At 39.9% G+C, this 17,394-nt stretch overlaps 1 protein-coding gene across 2 annotated transcripts in view; it reads right to left on the reverse strand.

Annotated features, from left to right (window-relative positions):
- Positions 1 to 17,089, reverse strand: part of SP4 (Sp4 transcription factor) — an 84,128-nt gene extending 67,039 nt beyond the window's left edge. Inside the window, exons 1-3 of one of the 2 annotated variants that reach the window (XM_058296895.2) lie at positions 16,361 to 17,089; positions 15,773 to 15,948; positions 13,708 to 15,259 (exon numbers count right to left, since the gene is read on the reverse strand). In XM_058296895.2, the coding sequence (XP_058152878.1) occupies positions 13,708 to 15,259; positions 15,773 to 15,948; positions 16,361 to 16,367 (1,735 nt within the window). In that variant the 5' untranslated portion in view covers positions 16,368 to 17,089. The remainder of the gene's footprint in view (positions 1 to 13,707; positions 15,260 to 15,772; positions 15,949 to 16,360) is intronic. The other variant, XM_058296896.1, reaches the window with a different exon arrangement.
- Between the last annotated feature and the right edge of the window lie 305 nt (positions 17,090 to 17,394).

Genomic DNA, 17,394 nt, shown 5'->3' on the forward strand with positions numbered 1-17,394 from the left:
ATGGCAATCTGAATGCCCAAGAGTTTAGAGCCTGGTCCCCATATTTGCTGTTGCTCAAAGTTAGACATGTGCCTAGTTACAAGGATGCTGGTGAATCATTTTCTAAATAAATTCTGTGAATCTTTAATAATGACTCAAACCTAGAGGGCAGAACTTCTTCAAAGGAGAAAAGCATTAGAATCAGTGTTAGATCTGGTTTCAAGGACTTGTCAAAATCAAAACAAAACTTTGCAATTCTACAAATACCGATAAACTTCATTCACAGTCTTACTCCAACAGTAACCAAATTGACTTAAAACCTAGCAATACTGTTAAATATTTTCCCAAGTATCATTTACTCAGGAAAAGTATCACTGGCTCACCTAAAGAAAATTAAGCTCAATTTGGTTTCACACATCTGTGCTTAAAATTATAGAATTTTAAAAGTGAAATGGTCTTTAAAACACTTACCCCGAAAATCTCATTTTATAAACAAATATTTCATTGTACAAAAGAAAAAAAACAAAACCTCCACTTCCAAAGGTCACACAACTGTTTAAAGGCAGAGACAGCCTGCTACCCAGCAGAGCTCTTTTCTTAAATACATCATGGTTACCTCTGCTCATCATAAACTACTCATAGAATGAAACATGTTTGCCTTCCAGTTTGAAAAGTATCCACAGTTATCACTACCAGTTTAGAAAGCTGACAAAGAATCCATTTAAATGCACCGAAATCTGTCTGAATACTTCACCTTTAAAAATCAAGTTTTCCCCTATGAGTGGGTTGGAAAGTGGAGGTAGATGGGGGTGTGCTATTTTTCAGAATTACCCCATAATGAACTGGTACCCTTAATTATAAGGTAGGATTAGTTAAACAAGGAAGGTGACAAATAGGGCCACAGATATAAAATATAATCCCCTTAAGTTTTTCTTTTTTTAATATATTTTGTCAAATTTGCAACTTTTTTTTTTTTAAGATTTCTTTTTTTCCCCTTCCTCCCCCAACCCCCCCATTGTCTGCTCTGTGTGTCCATTTGCCGTGTGTTCTTCTGTGACCGCTTCTATCCTTATCAGCGGTACCGGGAATCTGTGTTTCTTTTTGTTGTGTCAGCTCCCCATGTGTGCAGCGCCACTCCTGGGCAGGATGCACTTTCCTTCGCGCTGGGTGGCTCTCCTTACGGGGCGCACTCCTTGTGCACGGGGCTCCCCTATGCTGGGGACACCCCTGCGTGGCACAGCACTCCTTGCGCGCATCAGCACTGCACATGGGCCAGCTCCATGCGGGTCAAGGAGGCCCAGGGTTTGAACCACGGACCTCCCATGTGGTAGGCAGATGCCCTATCCATTGGGCCAAGTCCACTTCCTTTAAGTTTTTCTTCAACATATTTCTAGTGAGTAAATGTGTGTACGTACACACACACACACACACACACAAACTTACACATGCAGATATATAATACAAAAGCAGTTTAAGTATAATTATTTCTCTTATATAAATCCAGTTAGTACTCTCTGCCATATTCCACTACTCTTATCCTTTTCCCTCTTCTCCCTCAACTCCCTGGACTAGACACCCTCAAGAACACCCAAACAAGGATTTTCTACCCCCTCCCCCAACCCCACATCAAGCACAGATACCCACTTACCACAGCATAGATCACTATCTGGTTCCTATACTCCTGTGCAAAAGCAGCTCCGCTTCTGTGAACAAAAAGCTATGGTGATTTGACTCATTATTTACAGAACTAAACCTTCTCTGATTGACCACTATATGAGGCACCTACATAATACCTTCAGAGGATCAGAAATAACCCGGAAATTTCAAATACCTTCAATTTCTCAAAATTCCTTTCATTGCTAAGATTCTCACCTGCAACTGTCCACCAAAATGTATGAAACATTCAGATAAAAATTCCCTTTATTTCAGTTTATTGATCACCTATCCTTTTATGACCATAAACTCTCTCATTCCTTTTCAAGTATGCATCTTGAACCTACTCCAAAGATCTATCCATCCCATTCTCCCATGAAGTCAAAGTTCTCCATCTGTGCCCTTTCTTTTAGTTCAATACCAGGATTACATATACTGACCAATGTTCAGCAAGGTGTGATATAGGAGGGAAAAATTATCAATCTATCTATCCATCCATCCATCCATCTAAAGACACATTACAGTGCATCCATCCATCCATCCATCCATCTATCTAAAGACACAGTACACTGCCTCCAAAAGGTTTACAATTCAACTTTAGTGCATATTCTCTATCGATTCAAGCCTGAATTTTGTAATGTTTCTAGAATACTCCTTAACTGAATTTCTGAGCTATAGGTAAAAATCCAACATAACTCCCAATGGTCCTCTTCTCCCTCCTGACCTGGCAAACTCCTTATCATCCTTTAAGGCCCAGGTATCACTCCCTCCATGAAAACATTCCTACAAGAACTACATAGTTCCTCTTTTTCTCTGGGCTTCTGTGACACTTTATTCATAGCTTTTATAAACTAAGCACTCATCACATTGTAACTTAATTAGCTATATATATACCATATGCCATTTACTCTAAGATATAAGTAATCACAAGACAGAAAAAAATGCTGCTAGTTAAACAATGACATGTCTTTGATTACAAGGTACATTCCAATTTCAAAGATGTTATAATGTCAAAAAAAAAAAACCACCTTAAAAGCAAAGAAATATAGTATGTCTCCTGCAACAGATAATAATATTCTGTAAGGACAGCAAACATGTCTCATTCCATCTTTAGTTTCTTACAGCCTCTTAACACCCTTGATATAGAGTAAGAGAAAAACAAAACCAAAAACAAGTAAACCTGATTTTTTTACTTAATCCATTATCACTTTTTTCATGTCACAATTCACTATACTAAAAAGTCTGACAACATGTTTTTCACATTAAGCAACCATTTACAATTACTTCAAGGCAGTATCTTTCTAGAGGACATTATGAATTCATGACTAAATTACTGTAACAACATTCTTTTTGTTTTGAAAACAGGACCCTGATTCCTAATTTTTCTACACTTTGATCTGTAAAGAAACACCCTAAAAATATCATTTCATCACAAATCATTCCATTCAATCCCTTCATGTTTTTCGTGTGTTAATTATAGATTTCAAGTGCACATGAAGGCTTTGGACTTTTTCAATCTTTGGTCCTTGTCAAGCTTGTTTCAAGTTCAGCAGCTTGGCTCAGGACATCCTCTCTTCTCACCTCTCAGCCACAAATGTCCACTTTCCAATCCAATCTTCAAGGCCTATGACCATCACAGACAGCCTTCCTCGTAATACTCTAATCCACAGCTCTCACTTATTTCTGAACTCTCAATCCTTGCTTTTCATACCCTCAATAGCCAATACTTAATTATAAACTCTAGTAGGCAGTTGCAGCTGCCATATAATTGTTTCATGTATGCAGGCCTCATCTCTCCAACATAACCATTCTTTTAAAACAGGTTAGTACTTTCAGAGCTAATGTTCATACCTACTTATTCTCCCACCTTATTACCTTGCATTCTTCTAATGGGTGTCACTATGTGGAGACTTTAACAGGTAGGTTACACGTATCATTCTATATATATTTCTTGAGAATTCAAAACATTTTTATAAATATTCTCTTGTCTCATCCTTACAATTCTGAGGTAAAGAAGGAAGGAATTAAAAGCACTATTTTACAAATGAAGAAAAGGAGCGAAGCTCCAAATACAATATATTCACCTGGAGTGAAACAGTTCATAGGGGGCAGCACCCAAGCAAAAACTAAGAGTTTAATTCTTAGTCCTGTGCTCTGTGAAACCTCTCAGTGTATATATATATTGGCAGTAATAATAAACCTGCTACATGAACAGTATAGCAAGCAGAGATTATTTGCTAGCTCCCTAAACTATCATCCCTACAGGAAAAGAGAACTTCAATACATTTGAGTTATAACTTGTATTTAAAAGGATCTCAAATATTTTTCATGCACACCTATGACCTAGATATTATAAGCCACAACAAAGGAAGGAAGGAAGAAAGGGGAGAAGGGAAGAAGGGAGAAAGGGAAAAGGAAGAGGAAGGGGGAAGGGGAACGGAAAGGGGCAGGGGATTTTCTTAGTACCCTCTAATACCATTGAAAAAAAATAATCACTTTGCATATACTAAAGTGACAGTATTAGCAATGACTATGTTTGAAGAGCTACTTAGACAAAATATCCTAACTACAAATATAGTGCTTAAAATACTATTACTTTAAAGGCAGTGTTCACCCATTAAAAGGCAAATGATATAGAAAAATAACACCTTAGAGCAAGTCAGTAAATCTAACAAATAATGAAGACCACAAATCCACTGATTTTATGAACCAAAGTACTGTATTTATTGCTTAATAGAATTCATCTTACTAGTGCTGCTTCTGTAATAAGAAAAATGGTATAACTAAGAATATCAAAGTTTAAAACTGTGACCCTCAAAACCCTCTGAAAAACTCTGAGTACTTACTTAATCACATAAGTTTAACTAAGATTTATAGAGAACTCTGATCTTGCTGGAAAGGAGTACCCAGAATAGGACTGGGTACTCAAATATTCACAGAATCATAAATTTTAGAAATAGAAGTCTCATAATTTATCTAATCAAACTTTTTATATGGCACAAGAATTCTTCCACAAAACTTAGTACTGCTGACAGATGGACATCCAATCTCTATTGTACAGCGCTAGTCCATATGTCCATATATGTGTATACTTTACATATTCAGCTGTTTTCCCAAGGCTAAACAAAACCCAAACTATTTCATTTTCCAAAACATAACCCTTCATATATCTAAAGGCAGGTGTCAAACTTTCTCTTGGTCTTCCTGTAACAATAAAAATCCCCTCTCTTTGACTACTGCTAGCATGAAATATTTTCTACACTCTTCATCCTGGAAATCCTTCTTGGTATATTTGCAACTTTGTCAATTTAAAACATGCCACCTGCACCCAATATTGCAATTGTGTTCTGACAAACACAAAGAACTTTACTCTTACTTCATATTAAGTCAATAAGTCCCAAACTGTTTTCAAATGTAGTGTTGTCAAGTCAGCTTTCCCTTCATTTTGTATGTGTACAATCTCCCCTGCTTACCTCCCCTTTTAAAAAGAGGATTTTGGGATGTGGATGTGGCTCAAGCAATTGGGCTCCCATCTACCATACAGGTGGTTCAGGGTTTGATGCCCAGAGTCTCCTGGTGAAGGCAAGCTGGCCCTCATGGCGAGCTGGCCCATGCGGAGTGCTGGCCTGCGTGGAGTTTGCGCAGGAGTGCTGGCCCATGCAGAGAATTGGCACAGCAAGATGACGCAACAAAAAGAGAAACAGAGGAGAAATAATAAGAGCACAGCAGACTAGGGAGCTGAGCTGGCACAAGAGAATGATCGCCTCTCTCCCACTCCAGGTCTCAGGTTCAGTTGTGGAGCTGCCTAATGAGAATATAAGCTGACACAGAAGAACACACAGCAAATGGACACAAAGAGCAGACAATGGAGGGAGGGGTGAGAAAGAAATAAATCTTAAAAAAAAAAAAAAAAGAGGATTTTACCTGTAATATTTATCTTGCTAACTCTGGCCCTGCATTTGACCCTATTAAGATCACCCTAAATCTCAATTCTATCCCCTATCACATTAGCAACATCTCTCAGTTTTGTCTCATCTCTGAATTCAGTAAATAGTCATCCTCTTCTTTAGTCTGATTTTGGAAAAAAACTTAAAACAGGAATAGATCCAGAATAGAACCCTATGCCATAATGCCAGAAACCTCTACTGAGGATGACAATCAACACTTTTCATATAATTTTGAAACCAGCTATGAGCCTTTTAAAGATATGACTATCAATACACATTGTGCTGATGCTATTTCCTTTGAATATTTATCTGGAAACCCTAAAGAAAGAAGATATGAACCTAATTTCTTAGTAAATCCATGCTGGCTCCTAATGATCCCTGAATTCTTTTTTAAATAAGTTAACTCCTCAATAATTCATTTAAGAACTTTGTTAAGAATGCTTATAAAGCTCATTTGTCTGCAGGTTGGTATATGTTGGAAAATTGAGATGCTTACTAAGCATGCTCTGTTTTCTGGTACTTCTTCCATACTTCGTAAACTGAATGACTGATAATGGCCTGAAACTCAATCTGGAAGTTCCTTCTGACCCTAGGATAGCATTCATCTGGATCATCTTGACTTCTAAAAAGCAACTAAGTGTTCTCTATCTCCTCACTTATCTTGAGCAAATATCTTAGAATGAGTTACAGCTCTAGTCATTTTGGTTGGAATGCATGCTCTTAGCTGTTTAACAGAAACTTCAAGTGGAGAAGCTCTGCCTTTTCATTTGTCTTCTCTTAACAGTAAATGATTTTGCTCAAACAAAATGCTTTCATTTAAAGCCTTATATGTAGCTTAAACTAATTATAAAAGCCTCACTTTATGTGGTAGACTGAATTATATGCCCCAATTAAACATGTTCTTAATCTTAATCCACATTCCTGTGGGTGTGAATCCATTGGAAATAGAACCTCTTGAAGATGTTATTTTTAGGTAAGGTGTGGTCCAACCAAACGAGAGTGGGTCTTAGTCCAGATTACTGGAGGCCTTAGAAAAAGAAGAAACAGGAAGCCAGAACTTGGAGAAGGCCCACAGGAAGAAGTTGAAAGTCAGAGGAAACCTGAAGAGTGAAAGAAAGGAGAGGACACTGTCATGTGAAGGGAGGCAGAGATGCAAGCCAAGATATTCCAGCAAGCACCAGAACACTCCAGACTCTGGTAGAAAGCATGTCTTGTAGAACCCCCTGCCCTTTTTTTTTTTTTTTTAAAGATAGTTTGATTACATAAATGTTACAGAGCCTTGTAGATAACTTGACTTTGAACTTCTTCTAGTTTCAAAACCATAAGCTAATAAACTCCCTCATGTTAAGCCAAACCCAGTTTGTGGTATTTCTAATAGAAGCTCTGCAAACTAAGACACTTTATTACGAGTTTTTTGAGTTTCTGCTTTCCTGACGGTATTCTTAAAATTTCATGCTGCTTTTTGTATTAATTCTTAAACCTATGACCCTCCTCCTGTCATCCACATATAGTATTTTAAAATCTGAGCTTAACACAGAGGTCTCCAAATAGCCATACAAGTTTTTATTCTCTGCTAACTAAGGGTCATAATTGTCTGTTAGTGCCATAGAATATTAGAACAAGACAGCTTAAATGCAGAGTTAGTATTTCAGTTTACAGTCACTGACCATTTAAGCATGCATAGCTCAGCAGACACAAAAGAGTGAAAACCAACCTTTATCTGTGGACTTATTCTTGGAACTTATGTCACATGAATGAAAGCATCAGAATCAAAAATAACTTTAAACCATCGCCCTACCACTTACTCGGGGAAAGATTTTCTGAAGGAAATTAAAGCTTTGTGGGGTAATCTGTAAAATGGGGGCAATGATACCTACCATACAAGGATACTGTAGCATTTAAAGAAAACAAGCACTTAACCCAGCACCTACCACATAGCAGGTTTTCTCCCTTCACAACTCTCATTTAAAAAAAAAATTTCTAACCATAGTTTGAGTAAAGACACTGTCTCAACCATATGAATATTCTTTAGTTCTGAATGTGCTCTTTTAAGAAAGAAAAGGGCTTGGACATGGCTCAACTGATAGAGCGTCTGTCTACCACATGGAGGGTCCAGGGTTCATTCCCCAGGGCCTCCTGACCTGCGTGGTAAACTGGCCCACATGCAGTGCTGCTGTGCTAGGAGCGCAGTGTCATGCAGGGGCGCCCCCGTGTAGGGGTGCCCCACGCGCAAGGAGTGCACCCCGTAAGGAAAGCAGCCCCGTGTGAAAAAAGCGCAGCCCACCCAGGAGTGGTGCAGCACACACAGAGAGCTGACGCAGCAAGATGATGCAACAAAAAGAGATGCGTTTCCCAGTTCTGCTGGATAATGCAAGTGGACACAGAACACAAAGAATAGACACTGAAAGCAGACAATGCAGGGGGTGGGAAAGGGGAGAGAAATTTAAAAAAATAGGTCTCTAAAAAAAAAAAGAACAAATAATACACTTAGGTTCCACCATTAAATTCAATATAGGGGAGACCTAGAGATTGCGTTTTTTTTCCAATATGTTATTAAGTATACCAAGGCCGAACACCTAGTGAAAATATATGAGGTGCTCTCCCTTTCTGTTCCCTTATCCTCAGCTAAATTTATTCATTTACTAGCAAAAGATTTAGATAACAGAAATACAACAGAGTCACAATGATGAGGGAGGTTGTTGGTATGGAAGGAGTGGAGTGGGGGGTGGGGGGTATACAGGAACCTCATTTTTTGTGTGTGATGTATATATCTTCAAAAAAGTACAATTTACAAAAATGATGTGGTGGGGGTGGGGAGTGGGTTGTATGGGAACCTCTTATGTTCCTTGTTTTTTTATGTTTTTTAATATAACATTCCTTGTGATCTATTAACTTTAATTAAAAAAAAGAAGAAAAAAGAAAGAAATACAAATAGAAAGATGACTGGAACACAGTAAAGATACTAGCCCTCACTTTTGCCACAAAGTATAACCAAGTCATTCAATCTTTCTGGTCTTCAATTTCCTCATTTTTAAAATAGGGCTAAGGAATGCAGGGGGAGGAAAGACGTTCAATTACCTTTAAGATATCTTAGCTCTTAACTACAATTCCATTAAGCCTTTATCTTACCATCTATTTTTATAAGCAATTTATGGTTTGTCAGGTTTCCTTTGCACAATTTGCTTACTCACTAAGTAGCAAAATGACAAGCATTATGAGTTCCAATCTTAGCACATACATAAATCAGAAGCACATAAAAGAGCATATGTATGTGTACAACCTGGTAGACTACATTCTCCCTTTTATTGTCAATCCTTACTATGTCAATCCCCAAGTATTTACTTAGCACAGCCTCCAACCCACAGGGCGAATACAAAAGAAACACTCCTCCTTATACCTGAAATGGTAAAAACAACAACCTTTATAGACTTGAACAGCAATATCCCAAAAGGATACAACTGGTAAACATTATCTCTAAAAGTCCTTTCAACTACAATTCTATCACCCTGTAAATCTACATTATTTCTGAAGGACCTAGGAAAAGCACCCTTCACCTATCTTGCTTCTTGACCATGCTTCCCTTTACTTATCTTCCTTCTGACCATGCTTCCTTTTCTTTTCTTGCCAGCCTGTTTTAAAGGCTGCCCCAATATTCCCAAAGTATTACTCGTTACATATTTCTTAATCTGGAATTTGAAAAGCAGGTGATTAAAACTATTTTTCCTTGCTCCTCGACCCTGAAATCATTTTCAAATGAGGCCTTTTTAAAAATTAATGTGATTCTACACTACTTTTTCCATCTTTCATGAAACAATAAAAAATAGGCACCAATATTGGTTATGTCATCATCACCAAATCTTAAAAAGTCACACTATATATATACACACACACACATATACATATATACATATATATACACACACATACACACAAACACATACTCATTAGATGATATATGTATCATCTAATGGGTAAAACTAACTTGGAAGTTCAAAACCCAAATTCCTTGTATAGGGTACAAGACTTAAGTTCCTCATAATGAATTTCAATCTATAATGAACAGTATTAGAAGAAGAATTTAGAGAAATAAAATTACAAGAGTAAACCTGACTCCTCTGCAAAAATAAATGAAAACCAAACCCAGGAATTTATACATATACTCAGACAAATTATTTTTAGGATGCCTATTACAGAAATCCCAATTTATAAAACATTCATGGCAAAGGGAAATTATATTTGGAATAAACCTATTTAATTTCTACTAAACTTGAATAGGTTCTTCTACTTCTAGCAGCTCTGGGAAAAAAAGTTTGGTATAAGAAGTGACTACTGGATTAAGTTCGGATCTGAGATTAAATATGAATTTCCATTGTTTTCTTTGGTACCCATTTTTACAAAGAATTGGCTCTCCCATGCCTGATTCTACTACATGCCAGGTTTCTTATTTTAGTTCTCTGAAGAAAAAGAGGAGGTAATTGAGTCAAGTGCTTGAAGAGCAGCAACATTTTATCAAGTCTTAAATTCCTTTGTTTGAGAACTAGCATAAAAATGGTAACTGTCAATGAAACTGACAAATATCCACTCATCCAGCAAGAGGCCTACAGCATAATCTGATATTACGAATGATGATTAAGGCCAAAAGTAAGTCAACTGCTAGCAGATTTAGTTATCAGTGGTCCCTACAAAGTCTGAATTCTTTAAGAAGATACAACTCCGGAAGCTCACTTTATCTATACAGGACTCTTTGGCTACCAGAGGATATTATGAAAACAGGTGGTTCTTTTTGAGCAAAACACCTTCCACTCTGCTCACTTAATTAAAGCAAAGGACGTTCTCAAACCAGCAGTAGAGTAAGTTGTTGCCTTTGTGCTTAAACTTAAAATAGGGTTTCTCTTCTTCCTTAGGCCAAAAACAAACACAGTCTCAACAAGGAAATAAAAAGTATGTGGAGGGTACATGTATTTAGTTCCTATCACAATTCTAATTATATGTTAGATGCTAAACCTGGAACTCAGAATTTTCAGCTGAGATCAAAATACATGCTGAATACATTATCAAGGAGATATTGCCCCTGGGTTGTCACTAACATTATTTCATAAAACCAAGTATGAAACTCCCCAGCTTCAGGAAATGATGTCATTTGATTTGCCTTATATGATTTTCTCCCTCTTTTTCTGTTCACCTCATGCAGACCCCTCCCTTCTATTGCCCTAAAACGAAGACGAGGCAGAAGAACTAGCAGTGACATTCTGCCAAAGCTACCTAATATATATGTATATATTTCTCCCCTGGCAATAGCTATTTTAAAAACTTAGAGCAATTTTTAAAAAATAAATTTAATAAAATTAAACGATACTAGTCTGAGGGGGGGGTGGGGTGTGTGGGGGAAGACATGATATAACTAGGGAAGTACTAAAAACTAGATGAGGGACACAAAGTAAAACCTCTGAACTTCCAGTTCCAGTGCTCACTCACAAAAGGGACATATTATTGCTCCTTCTCACCCCTTCTCAAGAAAGTAAAGTACCTCATGTACACTCTAAATGTCTTGAAAACTCAAGGCCAAAAGATATTAGTGAAAACAAAGCTATTTCATTTACTTCATTAAAACCACTCTAGAGCATTGCTCCCACTTCCAAACTGCTGTATCTTCTCCCGCACTTTTTATATCTTAATTCAGCAGAAGTTTTTCAAGTACCTACTATGCGTATCTTAGGAAATGAAGTAAAACCTACAAACAACTAGGCCGAGATAAACAGTACTGACTTGTATAAATCAGGGTACATTTCTGGTGTCTGAAATAGGGCATCTTCTTAAAATGATTGAGCATATCTATAAGAACATTAACTCTTCAACATCAATAAAGTTTATAATCTTTAGTTTCAGAAAAAAGAATCCAACAATATAAAGCTCAAACCTCCTCAAATACTTTTAAGTAGATCCTCAAACCATGTAAACACTTTAAATAAAAAATACATGTCTCTGAAAATGATGGGAAAAAATATACCTATTGGGAGTGCTCAGCACATAATAGCCAGTCAATATATATTTATGGAGTAAAAAATAGAAAGTTGTATTTGCCATCAAAAGTCATTCACCGTCATAAACTCTGATGTGTACATGAACTAACTCAATGCCCACCTGCCTTTTGATTCAAGCCTGTTCATTGCTGATAGCTAGACCAGGGGCCCTAAAACTTTAGTGAACTCTAGAATCACCTGCAAATTTTGTCTGAAATGTAAATTTCCTGACCCCACCCCCCAAATATGTTCCAGAAGCTGCCCTGGTATTTATAACAAACCATTCAGGTAAATCTGAGTTAGGCATTTGGATAACAATTTGTTGTTTCACCTTCACAATGGTCATTGGAAAAACTGGACTGTAATGGATATCAATTAAATAGCAAAAGAATTGACTATTTCTAACCTAAATTATGTTATTCAATTCTCTTAATTACAATTCACTAATGCTTAATAGGCATGACAAAATGTAGGCTAAAAAACTTTTGCTTTGACAGTGCAGTGTCATTCAACCCACCAAAACAGACATTTTTCTGAAATACTCAAATAGCTGTCAATGTTTAGAAAAAGAGTAAGAACAAAGCAAGTGACGGATTTTAATCCAAAGAAACACTTATATAAGTATGTTGCAATAGTTTTGGGGGGGGGAAGTACCAAACTCAAAATATTCTTTTATTAGATTACTGTGCTGTCCAACACAGCAGCCACCAGCCACATACAGCCATTTAAATAACAATTAGTTAAAACTAAATAAAATTTAAAACTCAGTTCCTCAGTTGCATTCCTCACATTTCAAGCGCTCAATAGCCCCATGTGGGTAGTGGCTAATATGTTGCACAGCACAGATACAGAACATTTCCATCACCACACAAAGTTCTTTTAGACAGCACTGGTCTAAAGGCAGTGGATATTTAATAAGAAATGTAATCTAGGTTCTCCTGAATCAGAAGGGTCTATGTGGCAATTTCCAATTTTAATACATTAGGTATTACTGTAAAACTAGAATCATAGCCCAATTATCCTGCCACTTGTTTCAAGAAAGCTCATTCAAGTAATAGCCTTAGTCATTTCAAAATATCAGAAAATATTTAACTGAAGAGGTCTGAAAGTATCAAAAGCACTAAAACACCTAGGTTTTCACCAATTCAGAACCACTGGTAAGTATTTAGTTATTAGAAAACAAGAATGGTCTAGAAAGATTAAAATACTTAATAGTAATAATTTCCTAAGTACTTCAGAAGTATCTTTTACATGCATACCAAATAACAACTGCTTTATAATTGGTTTGATGACCTAAGCACAACTAATTCAAGTTAGTGACATTTTACTGTCGAGCTGCATTTTTAATTGCTTTCCACCAACGTCACACTGAAACTATAAATAATCAACAATGACCACAAAATTTACTGAAATATAATTTTATAAATGAAAGTACGTTTGAAGTCACAATTTTACTACTTCAAGAATTGCAATTTGAAATCTTGAGAAATTCCGATTTTAGCAAAAAAGTAGACATAAAAGTTAAAGAATTTACAACTGCATCTAGTTTAAAAACTAACAATCCATTATAATAAAATAAAGGTACGGGTGATAAGATACTGAAGTTTGAAAAGTAATTTCCAGTTAAAAAACAAAAAAAGCTTTACTACACAGAGGAATGAAAACCTCATCAGACTCACAGCTATATGCTATTAATTCAGTTCAAAACCTGAATTCAGTTACAATCTCTTCAAGAAGAGAAATATCATTTTGACTAGGGTTCTTTCTGAAGAGTTCAACTGTATGCAAATATGATCCCTAAATGACAGAAGACAGTTATGATTCTAATCAGGAAGCTCTGCTTCATAAAAGAATAATCTTTTAAAGCTATCTAACAAATTGAATACAAAACCTAATACTAAAATCTACAAAAATGAACAGGTCACCCTGATCATTATAGAGTTACAGTTGGTAGTATAATATTTTTGGGTTTTCTTTTATTCCTGATGGTCATCAATTTACCTCAGAGGTCTATGACAAATTTGAGTTAGCAAAACAAAAAGAGCAATAATCGATCTTATTAGAAACTCTTTAAAAGGTACTTCAAGAGAAAAGATGTAGTAACTTACCTGCAACACTAGTGATTGTAACTGGAACTCCCTGCACTTGAACACCTGCAGCACCCAGGTTGGCAACACTCACTGTCTGAAGGTTAGGCACTGATGCGAGCTGAGCAGTATTCAAAGTTATTGGGGCACCAGCAACAGCCACAGGTGCAATCTGAGCAAGAGTTGTGCCACCGCTTGAAGACACTGGGGTGATGGTTAATTGTTGGGATAACCCAGCGTTTTGAACTTGCAAATTTGAAAGACTCTGAATATTCTGAACCTGTACAGTTTGCCAACTGATTTGCCCTGAAGGTGTTAAAGTTGGAGCCCTGATAAGCACCTGAGTCGGATTTACTGCTTGAAGTTGAACATTCTGCAAAGGTTGTTGCTGGATGGTCTGAATCGTCTGCCCTGACTGGAGTTGAAATGACTGTGGTGGAATGGCCTGAATAATCTGTTGTTGAGGCTGTTGAATCTGGATCTGTTGCAAAATAGGCTGGCCTACAATTTGCACCTGCTGAAGAGAATTTGATTGATCCTGTGCATTCTGTAGTCCATTAGACTGAAGCTGACTAGAGCTCTGGGCTTCAGACTCGGTAGCAGCAGGTGTCTGAGATTCTTCAATGGTACGATCAGAACTACTGGCTGATGTGTTTGCATACTGGCCTGTATCTGCTGAGCTCACTAACGTGTCACTGCTCGTCAGAGATGTTGAAGCAGTGGTTGTGCAGGTAGTGGAGGAGGAGGGAGATTCCGGCATAGTACTGGCAGAAGCAGTGGTGGTGGTGGGTGTGGAAACTAACTGATTCCCATTGGAAGTCCCACTATCAGTAGTAGTAGCAGGCTGGCCAACCTGTCCAGTCCCTCCTCCAGTTGCCACGTTGTTTATCACTGGCAAAGCTAAAGTTACTCCTCCAATGTTAATTGGTAGAGTTGTTACAACTTGAGCCTGAGTACCAGGAAGGGTCTGTAACTGCAGTGGTATTGAAACACCAGGTCTAATTTGAACTGGAACTGTCTGATTTGCCAGGTTCTGAGCAAGAATATTCCCAGAAGCTGTCCTGTTAGCAGCCGTGAGGATAGCTTGATTATTACCTGCAGAAATGAGCTGAATTTGACCCTGCAAATCCTGTAAAGACGAACTACTAGTTGGATTGATTTGAATTTGCTGGCCTTCTACAGTCTGAAGTTGTGGAATCACTTGGTACTGTACACTACCACTTGGATTTTGAACTTGTATGACCTGAAATTGACCAGGGGTAGAATTGCCTGATTTTGTTTTTGTAGGGGATGCACTCCCGTTATTACTGCTGGAAGAACTAGATGAACTAGAAGCTGGTTGAGAGACGTTATTTTCTTTTGAAGCAGGAGGAGCAGAGGCAACGAGTTGCCAAGCGTTTCCAGCAAGTTGTGTAGTTACCAGTTCTAGCTGTTGTGGTTGATTTTGAAGCTGCACCAATCCTTGGCTTGGATCTATAATAATTTGTTGTTGTCCAGTTGCTTGATTTTCACCAGGAGTCCCTATTTTGCTGCAAGTAGCTGCCAGTAAAGCCAGAGGAGAGGGCTGAGAGTCCTACCCAAAATGGGATAATAAAGGAGAGGGGGGGGAAAAAAAGTGGGCAGATTTAGTGGAGGCCAGTAGTTGGGAGAGGTTTTATTTATTTTGACAGCTCTAAATATCAGAACTTACTCAGGAAGTGGCAGACATCGAAAAGAAATATGAACAAAAGCAGTTAGAGACCCGAGATATATGAATAAGGCAGCAGACCCTGAAATATAAAGTTTAAATAAAAGGAAATTTTTAACAAACTTTCTTAAAGTGTTACTTGCCTAAACTTAAGATGCCCCTGGGGAAAATACACACCTTTTTCCTATAGTCTGAGTTCCTGATGTAATTTTAAACAACATTATACCCTCAAATATGTGAAATCTTTATGAATTTACATTTTAAGTTCCTCTCTCTCAGAAAGATGCTTTGAGTGGATAAACATTTTTATTCTGTTCTTCACTTCTGGGTATTTAAACGGTATAACTTCCTCTCTCCCCTAATGTTTCGGGATGAAGTTTTTTATATGCTTGCTTTTACCTGGGAGCCTGAGGTTTTGGTTTTTTTATTGTTATTCTCTGGCTCAGAGGTTTTCCCTCCTTCTGTAGCCATCGCTGCTGCTGCTGCCGCCGCTGCCGCTGCCGCTGCCGCTGCTGCCGCCGCCGCCGCCGCCGCCGCCGCCGCCGCCGCCTCCTCCTCCTCCTCCTTCTTCTGATCTGCAACAAACCCCATACACACACGACAACAGGTTATTAGGATTATTATTACTCGTCTTTCCCTTCCCTCTTCTCCCCCTCCCCCCTAACATTAATCTCCATAAACCCGCGATCCAAGCACACTGGGAGGGGGTGGGGGAGAAGGAGGGAAGGGAGGAGGGGGATATCACAAAACGTGGTTTGAAACCCGACCCATCGGCTCCAGAGCAACACCCAGAAGGAGGTTGTTCTCTCTCAGACATTAAGACAAAACACAACCCTCCTTCCCTCCCCCTGATTCCCTCCCTCCTCCTCCTCCTCCCCTTAAAGCATCTCAGCGGCCCCGGGGGAGGGGGGAGAACCGAGCAGGGTCTGGGGAGGGAGGGAAGGAGGGAGGCGGTGAAGGAGACCGAGGGGGGTGGAGAATACGTACCGCTCATCCCGCATTAACAGGACAAACCCTCAGACGGAGACACTGGGATAGAGGTGGGTGGGGGTGGGGGCGAGGCGGGAGGAGAGGCCGGTCCCGCCCGCCCGCGGTGGCTCGGAGGAGGCTGTAGCTGGCACAGGCTCTGCCTCTTTTTCCGCGAATGGCCGCCGCTGGGCTGTGGCGTAGCAGCTCCTCTCTCCGCCCGAGCCCGGCTGACTCGCCCTTGATTGACAGCGGCGGCGCGCGGCGCGGGCGGCGGCGCGGCCTGGGGGCGGGGCCAGGGCGGTGCGAGCTCGGCCGACTCCCCACCCCCCTCGGCCTTTCTCTGCTGGAGCCGACGACTCTCCACCCCTTCCCCCAGCGGATTGGCCACCGACCTGCCGGGGGCCGGGGCGCTGGTGCCGCCTCCTCTCCACCCCCTTTTTCGGGGTTTTTCTCTCAGCGGCTTTTCTTTCCCCCCCTTGGCTCTTCTCGCGCTCTTTCTCTCGGCGTTCTAACTCAGGCGCGCTGTCGGTAGGCCCTCCATACAGCCAAACTTGTTGTCTCAGGATATCCCGCCCCCTATTCATTTCCCAGCGCCCTCCCCTCATAAGTCCGCTCCAGCATCCCTTCGAATTGCCACGAAAGAAAAAAGTAGGGCTGTCGTTCATGCAAAGCGAGAGCCGCGGATGTAGAGGTGCGCGGACCACTGACTGCTCCGTATACCAAGTGAACTGCCCGCTGCCCCCGCGCAGGGAGCATGGCTTTCCTGAGGCGCATCCGGACCCGGGCGCCCTTTTTCCCTGGCTCGCTCCCTATTGGCTGAGCCCCTGGTGACGCGCGCTGAGTGGTGGGAGAAAGGGGGCGGGGTGCCGCCGCAAAGGCTGTCGGCCCTCGTAGTTTCCAAGGGACCGCCTCCCTCCTGCCCCCGATCCGGGCCTGGTTGCTGGGCGGAAAGCTGCCCGAGGGGGCGGTGGCGGCAGGGCGTGGCCGGGGCCGAGTGGGAGTTGAACTGAGCGAGGGGGAGGGGAATGGGTGTTGTTTGCCTGGGCCTATCC

Source organism: Dasypus novemcinctus, chromosome 5, assembly GCF_030445035.2.
Source record: "Dasypus novemcinctus isolate mDasNov1 chromosome 5, mDasNov1.1.hap2, whole genome shotgun sequence".
Taxonomy (NCBI): domain Eukaryota; kingdom Metazoa; phylum Chordata; class Mammalia; order Cingulata; family Dasypodidae; genus Dasypus; species Dasypus novemcinctus.